This window comes from Oncorhynchus mykiss, chromosome 3 (assembly GCF_013265735.2).
Source record: "Oncorhynchus mykiss isolate Arlee chromosome 3, USDA_OmykA_1.1, whole genome shotgun sequence".
Lineage (NCBI taxonomy): Eukaryota > Metazoa > Chordata > Actinopteri > Salmoniformes > Salmonidae > Oncorhynchus > Oncorhynchus mykiss.
This window is the reverse complement of record NC_048567.1, coordinates 3,795,987-3,804,770: the sequence shown is the minus strand read 5'-3', so window position 1 is coordinate 3,804,770 and position 8,784 is coordinate 3,795,987. Positions and strand designations below refer to the sequence as shown.

The window sequence follows — 8,784 nt, the reverse complement described above, 5'->3', positions numbered from 1 at the left end:
GTTTCTGCAGAAATTCTTCGTTTGTGCAAACACACAGTTTCATCAGCTGTCCGGGTGGCTGGTCTCAGACGATCCCGCAGGTGAAGAAGCCGGGTGGCTGGTCTCAGACGATCCCGCAGGTGAAGAAGCCGAGTGGCTGGTCTCAGACGATCCCGCAGGTGAAGAAGCCGGGTGGCTGGTCTCAGACGATCCCGCAGGTGAAGAAGCCGGGTGTCTGGTCTCAGACGATCCCGCAGGTGAAGAAGCCGGGTGTGGAGGGTCCTGGGTTGACGTGGTTACCTGTGGTCTGCGGTTGTGAGGCCGGTTGGACATTCTGCCAAATTCTCTAAGACGACAGAGGCAGCTTATGGTAGAGAAATAAAGATGACATTCTCTGGCAACAGCTCTGGTGGACATTCCTGCAGTCAGCATGCCAATTGCACGATCCCTCAAAACTTGAGACATCTGTGACATTGTGTTGTGACACAAAACAGCACATTTTAGAGTGGCCTTTTATTGTCCCCAGCACAAGGTGCACCTGTGTGATTATCATGCAGTTTAATCAGTTTCTTGATATGCCATACCTGTCAGGTGGATGGATTTTCTTGGCAAAGGAGAAATGTTCACGAAAAGGGTTGTAAACAAATTTGTGCACAAATATGAGAAGCTTTTTGTGTGTATAGTACAATTCAGGGATCTTTCATTTCAGCTCATGAAACATGGGACCAAGACTTTACATGTTTATATTTTTTGTTCAGTATAGAATAGCCTGGTCTGGTGAGAAGAGGGTATCACCTTGTCATAAAGATATCACCTTGTAAACCAGGTTTATCCTGTCGGTTAGGCCAGGCCAGTCTGGCACCAGACCCCCATCACTTCCTGTGTCTAAACTTCCCAAGCCTGGAATAAACTAAGTGCCTGACCAGCACACACATGTTGAATTTCAGAATTGGTCAAAATTAGGTTAAGGTTAGGTTAAAGGTCAAGTTTTAGATTTGGTCTAATTGGGCTGTTTGCCAGAAAAGTCCCCCTTAGTCTCTTCCATCTATGAATGAGAGTCAAAATACACGTGCACCTTGGTCTAATTAATGACCAGCTTTATTGGCAGATTAGACATAATGACAGTCAACATGAAACATGCAGTACATATGTGTTCATTATAAAAGAAATTGACTGGAAATAATATGCCAAAAATACTTAATTCCATTTTGTACATTGTGTGGTTTATACACACTATTAATTCTTCTTTAGCCACTTAACCAGAGTGGGGTATAATTTCACAGAGGTTACTGCAGGAAGCCCTTCTGGAGGACAAACAACAGTAAAGCATTTTTATGGCACCATATTCTCCATATTCTTCTCCCAAAACTATACAGGGGATAGGGTGCCGTTTAGGATGCAGGACAGTCCTAGTGGACTACCTGGGCAGCATCTCCTCCAGGTCAGCCACTACGTAGGCCACCACCGCCCACAGGGCCGAACACAGGTTCATTTCTATGGGGCTCTGAACAGACATGGTGTCTCCGTTGGTGTGGTGGAACCAGAAGTATCTACTGTCTGCAACGTGCAGGCTGGCTCCTGGAGGACAGACACAACAAAACCGGTAAGGAGTCACTTACATCAATGTATTAACTATGGTTGGTTGGTTTGTGTGTCTCTGAGTCCTTGAACATACCATTATGACTGATTAAATGTGCAGTGCAAACTGTATTCTAACTTCTAAAGAGACAATGAGATTCTAATCAACTCACATTCTCAAAATGATCACTGTTGACAAAGCTAAACCCAGAGTTAATTACAAACCCATTATGTTATGCTTTCCCATTTCTTTTGCAAGTGAATGTAAGTAGGAGCAGGGGGAACCAGAGCAGTATAAGTGCATCTGGTAGCAGTTAGTGTTTAGCTTGGCAATCAGGTTCCTGTACAGTTTCCATTTGGAAACAGCACGATGCAGTGGCCCTTCCTGACACTAACATTCCCAAGGTACTGCTAGGAAGAAATCTAATGTCCTGTTAAATATCTAGCTTTGCGTCTTGTATTCTACCTGACAGAGAGACTGTTAAACATCTAGCTTTCTGTCTTGTATTCTACCTGACAGAGAGAGACTAATGTCCTGTTAAACATCTAGCTTTCTGTCTTGTATTCTACCTGACAGAGAGACTGTTAAACATCTAGCCTTCTGTCTTGTATTCTACCTGACAGAGAGACTGTTAAACATCTAGCTTTCTGTCTTGTATTCTACCTGACAGAGAGAGACTAAAGTCCTGTTAAACATCTAGCCTTCTGTCTTGTAATCTACCTGACAGAGAGAGACTAATGTCCTGTTAAACATCTAGCTTTCTGTCTTGTAATCTACCTGACAGAGAGAGACTAATGTCCTGTTAAACATCTAGCTTTCTGTCTTGTATTCTACCTGACAGAGAGAGACTAATGTCCTGTTAAACATCTAGCTTTCTGTCTTGTATTCTACCTGACAGAGAGAGACTAATGTCCTGTTAAACATCTAGCCTTCTGTCTTGTAATCTACCTGACAGAGAGAGACTAATGTCCTGTTAAACATCTAGCCTTCTGTCTTGTATTCTACCTGACAGAGAGACTGTTAAACATCTAGCTTTCTGTCTTGTATTCTACCTGACAGAGAGACTGTTAAACATCTAGCCTTCTGTCTTGTATTCTACCTGACAGAGAGAGACTAATGTCCTGTTAAACATCTAGCTTTCTGTCTTGTATTCTACCTGACAGAGAGAGACTAATGTCCTGTTAAACATCTAGCTTTCTGTCTTGTATTCTACCTGACAGAGAGACTGTTAAACATCTAGCTTTCTGTCTTGTATTCTACCTGACAGAGAGAGACTAATGTCCTGTTAAACATCTAGCTTTCTGTCTTGTATTCTACCTGACAGAGAGAGACTAATGTCCTGTTAAACATCTAGCCTTCTGTCTTGTATTCTACCTGACAGAGAGAGACTAATGTCCTGTTAAACATCTAGCTTTCTGTCTTGTATTCTACCTGACAGAGAGACTGTTAAACATCTAGCCTTCTGTCTTGTATTCTACCTGACAGAGAGACTAATGTCCTGTTAAACATCTAGCTTTCTGTCTTGTATTCTACCTGACAGAGAGACTGTTAAACATCTAGCCTTCTGTCTTGTAATCTACCTGACAGAGAGACTGTTAAACATCTAGCTTTCTGTCTTGTATTCTACCTGACAGAGAGACTGTTAAACATCTAGCCTTCTGTCTTGTATTCTACCTGACAGAGAGAGACTAATGTCCTGTTAAACATCTAGCTTTCTGTCTTGTATTCTACCTGACAGAGAGACTGTTAAACATCTAGCCTTCTGTCTTGTAATCTACCTGACAGAGAGACTGTTAAACATCTAGCTTTCTGTCTTGTATTCTACCTGACAGAGAGACTGTTAAACATCTAGCCTTCTGTCTTGTATTCTACCTGACAGAGAGACTAATGTCCTGTTAAACATCTAGCCTTCTGTCTTGTATTCTACCTGACAGAGAGAGACTAATGTCCTGTTAAACATCTAGCTTTCTGTCTTGTATTCTACCTGACAGAGAGATACTAATGTCCTGTTAAACATCTAGCCTTCTGTCTTGTATTCTACCTGACAGAGAGAGACTAATGTCCTGTTAAACATCTAGCTTTCTGTCTTGTATTCTACCTGACAGAGAGAGACTAATGTCCTGTTAAACATCTAGCTTTCTGTCTTGTATTCTACCTGACAGAGAGAGACTAATGTCCTGTTAAACATCTAGCTTTCTGTCTTGTATTCTACCTGACAGAGAGAGACGGATGTCCTGTTAAACATCTAGCCTTCTGTCTTGTATTCTACCTGACAGAGAGACTGTTAAACATCTAGCTTTCTGTCTTGTATTCTACCTGACAGAGAGAGACTAATGTCCTGTTAAACATCTAGCTTTCTGTCTTGTATTCTACCTGACAGAGAGAGACTAATGTCCTGTTAAACATCTAGCTTTCTGTCTTGTATTCTACCTGACAGAGAGAGACTAATGTCCTGTTAAACATCTAGCTTTCTGTCTTGTATTCTACCTGACAGAGAGACTAATGTCCTGTTAAACATCTAGCTTTCTGTCTTGTATTCTACCTGACAGAGAGACTAATGTCCTGTTAAACATCTAGCTTTCTGTCTTGTATTCTACCTGACAGAGAGAGACTAATGTCCTGTTAAACATCTAGCCTTCTGTCTTGTAATCTTCCTGACAGAGAGAGACTAATGTCCTGTTAAACATCTAGCTTTCTGTCTTGTATTCTATCTGACAGAGACTGTTAAACATCTAGCTTTCTGTCTTGTATTCTACCTGACAGAGAGACTGTTAAACATCTAGCTTTCTGTCTTGTATTCTACCTGACAGAGAGACTGTTAAACATCTAGCTTTCTGTCTTGTATTCTACCTGACAGAGAGAGACTAATGTCCTGTTAAACATCTAGCTTTCTGTCTTGTATTCTACCTGACAGAGAGAGACTAATGTCCTGTTAAACATCTAGCCTTCTGTCTTGTATTCTACCTGACAGAGAGACTAATGTCCTGTTAAACATCTAGCCTTCTGTCTTGTATTCTACCTGACAGAGAGACTAATGTCCTGTTAAACATTTAGCTTTCTGTCTTGTATTCTACCTGACAGAGACTGTTAAACATCTAGCTTTCTGTCTTGTATTCTACCTGACAGAGAGAGACTAATGTCCTGTTAAACATCTAGCCTTCTGTCTTGTAATCTACCTGACAGAGAGAGACTAATTTCCTGTTAAACATCTAGCTTTCTGTCTTGTATTCTACCTGACAGAGACTGTTAAACATCTAGCCTTCTGTCTTGTATTCTACCTGACAGAGAGACTAATGTCCTGTTAAACATCTAGCCTTCTGTCTTGTATTCTACCTGACAGAGAGATACTTATGTCCTTTCCCCTTTATGTTGATTTGTAAGGACAATTCAGAAGTGAAATAGGGAGACAATGCTAGGAGAGAGACTGGTGGTACTGATGTGGGAAGCAACTGTAGTCTCAATCATGTTCCCAAATCCACTGTAACAGAGAGAAAAAGCAACAACATTTTCACTCTGGAAAAAGGAAGGAATGTGTGTAGTGAAAGGTCATTGGATGGAGCTGCATTACATTTAGGCTGAATCCCAAATGGCACCCTATTCCCTACATAGTGTACTACTTTTGACCAGAGTCCTATGGATCCTGTTCAAAAGTAGTGCACTATATGGGGAATAGGGTGCCATGTGGGACAAACACATATACTTTTTGCCATTTTGTGAAATGAGAGTGAGGTGTTTGGACAGCTGGTCCAGTGATTCATTTGTTTAACATTGTGGCTTTTTGAACCCTCACAGTGAACAGCCCCTCTCTTGGTTACAACATTCATCCACCCAGAATAGTTACTTTTCCACTGAGATAAGGTGATGTCATTCCTGAAACAGTTCCTTTACAGTAAGAAGGCTGATCTGTTACAACAAGTCTTTTTACAGGTGTGGTTACACTGTGTCTGGGTATGGCTGAGGACAGTCAAAGACTCGTCTATTAGCTGGACTGATGGAGGGAGACGTGGGCTCATCAACATTAGAGTACTGTAGAGGTCTGGGCATGTGGTCATAAAGCATCTCAGCGTACGGTATGAGTGCTGATCTAGAATCAGTTTTGTCTTTTCGATCATAATGAATACGATTATATGGATGGGACGGGGAGGGACCTGATCCTAGAGCAGCACATCTAGCCTACTCTGAAACACTTAATGAATTCTAAAACATCCTCTCCCAGTTCCTAATGAGCTTCATTGTTTATCTCCACCTCAGCTTTAAGGGATCCCAAAACAACTGTGTTGGATGACACCCATGTTAATGAAGTAGGTTAGAGTTAACACATGCTGGTAGGCTGAGTCTCTCTCTCAATTTAGCAAATATCAGCACAACAAATACATTACTGGGGATGTGTTTCATAATACACTTCCTCTTCCCTGTCAGACCAAATGATTTGGTTGCCTACATACTGTAGCAACGCTAGTTCTTTTAAAATCGGAGTACAGGGCATATTTCACTTCTACAAACATGTTATTTGAGAAACTGATCAATTCCACAAAAATGACCACAGAGACAATGTGGAACTGAATCTTCAATTGGTCTAGAAATAACGTGCTACTTCCTGTTTAAAAAGGTAAAAAGCACTTCTGCAGAAGGGGAACATGGCTTGTTAATTTGACAAAGGTCAAAGAGACACAGGTGGAACAAGAGTCAAATAGACTACGAGGAAGCCTCCCCAGCATATCTCCCAGACAGACAATAGAAGGTAGTCTACACACCTGGCTCCTACCGTCTCAGACAGACAGACAATAGAAGGTAGTCTACACACCTGGCTCCTACCGACTCAGACAGACAGACAATAGAAGGTAGTCTACACACCTGGCTCCTACTGACTCAGACAGACAGACAACAGAAGAGAGTCTACACACCTGGCACGCCAGCATCCATCCACATCTCTATATCAATTCCCTCTCCGTGTTCCTCCAGGGTGGTGGTGTTGATGGGCTTCAGTAGCTTCATCACCTCAGCCATGACAGCCCGGGCCTGGACTGAGCCTGTGAACTGCAGTCCCAGGGGGGTGAAGGTACCCTGGTCAGACTCCATCACTAGGTTAAAGTTAGAGATGTTCACCTGGGGGACAGCAGAATAGGTATAGAATCGTAAATAATCATTGATTGGATTTATATTGTGCTTTTCCAGTGCTGAAAGCGCTTTATATTGTATAACTTCTATAATTTTGCAGGACCCCAGGAATAATAGCTGTTGCCTTGGTAGGAACTAATGGGGATCCATAATAAACCCCAGGAAGAATAGCTGTTGCCTTGGTAGGAACTAATGGGGATCCATAATAAACCCCAGGAAGAATAGCTGTTGCCTTGGTAGGAACTAATGGGGATCCATAATAAACCCCAGGAAGAATAGCTGTTGCCTTGGCAGGAACTAATGGGGATCCATAATAAACCCCAGGAAGAATAGCTGTTGCCTTGGTAGGAACTAATGGGGATCCATAATAAACCCCAGGAAGAGTAGCTGTTGCCTTGGTAGGAACTAATGGGGATCCATAATAAACCCCAGGAAGAGTAGCTGTTGCCTTGGCAGGAACTAATGGGGATCCATAATAAATACAAATACACTGCTCAAAAAAATAAAGGGAACACTAAAATAACACATCCTATATCTGAATGAATGAAATATTCTTATTAAATAGTTTTTTCTCTACATAGTTGAATGTGCTGACAACAAAATCACACAAAAATTATCAATGGAAATCAAATGTATCAACCCAAGGAGGTCTGGATTTGGAGTCACACTCAAAATTAAAGTGGAAAACCACACTACAGGCTGATCCAACTTTGATGTAATGTCCTCAAAACAAGTCAAAATGAGACTCAGTAGTGTGTGTGGCCTCCACGTGCCTGTATGACCTCCCTACAACGCCTGGGCATGCTCCTGATGAGGTGGCGGATGGTCTCCTGAGGGATCTCCTCCCAGACCTGGACTAAAGCATCCGCCAACTCCTGGACAGTCTGTGGTGTGGCGTTGGTGGATGGAGCGAGACATGATGTCCCAGATGTGCTCAATTGGATTCAGGTCTGGGGAACGGGCGGGCCAGTCCATAGCATCAATGCCTTCCTCTTGCAGGAACTGCTGACACATTCCAGCCACATGAGGTCTAGCATTGTCTTGCAGTAGGAGGAACCCAGGGCCAACCGCACCTGCATATGGTCTCACAAGGGGTCTGAGGATCTCATCTCGGTACCTAATGGCAGTCAGGCTACATCTGGCGAGCACATGGAGGGCTGTGCGGCCCCCCAATGAAATGCCACCACACACCACGACTGACCCACCGCCAAACCGGTCATGCTGGAGGATGTTGCAGGCAGCAGAACTTTCTCCACGGCGTCTCCAGACTCTGTCACATGTGCTCAGTGTGAACCTGCTTTCATCTGTGAAGAGCACAGGGCGCCAGTGGCGAATTTGCCAATCTGGTGTTCCCTGGCAAATGCCAAACGTCCTGCACGGTGTTGGGCTGTAAGCACAACCCCCACCTGTGGACGTCGGGCCCTCATACCACCCTCATGGTTCTGACCGTTTGAGCAGACACATGCACATTTGTGGCCTACTGGAGGTCATTTTGCAGGGCTCTGGCAGTGCTCCTCCTGCTCCTCCTTGCACAAAGTCGGAGGTAGAGGTCCAGCTGCTGGGTTGTTGCCCTCCTACGGCCTCCTCCACATCTCCTGATGTACTGGCCTGTCTCCTGATAGTGCCTCCATGCTCTAGACACTACGCTGACAGACACAGCAAACCTTCTTGCCACAGCTCGCATTGATGTTCCATCCTGGATGAGCTGCACTACCTGAGCCACTTGTGTGGGTTGTAGACTCCGTCTCATGCTACCACTAGAGTGAAAGCACCGCCAGCATTCAAAAGTGACCAAAACATCAGCCAGGAAGCATAGGAACTGAGAAGTGGTCTGTGTCTTGCTAATTGCCTATAATTTCCACCTGTTGTCAATTCCATTTGCACAAGAGCATGTGAAATGTATTGTCAATCAGTGTTGCTTCCTAAGTGGACAGTTTGATTTCACAGAAGTGTGATTGACTTGGAGTTACATTGTGTTGTTTAAGTGTTCCCTTTATTTTTTTGAGCAGTGTATATAGTAAGTTGGGAAACTCCCCTCTTCAACCATAAAGCACTGTAGCACTGTTGGGTGATGCATGACAACCATTTTGTGCCAGAACGCACACCAC

The 8,784-nt window shown here is 43.4% G+C and overlaps 1 protein-coding gene across 1 annotated transcript in view; it reads right to left on the bottom strand.

The window, feature by feature from the left end:
• Positions 1–1,046: 1,046 nt before the first annotated feature.
• LOC110493962 (carboxypeptidase Q) overlaps positions 1,047–8,784 on the bottom strand; it is a 49,059-nt gene continuing 41,321 nt past the window's right edge. Inside the window, exons 7-8 of the mRNA XM_036966117.1 lie at positions 6,463–6,664; positions 1,047–1,557 (exon numbers count right to left, since the gene is read on the bottom strand). Of these exons, the coding sequence (XP_036822012.1) occupies positions 1,397–1,557; positions 6,463–6,664 (363 nt within the window). The 3' untranslated portion in view covers positions 1,047–1,396. The remainder of the gene's footprint in view (positions 1,558–6,462; positions 6,665–8,784) is intronic.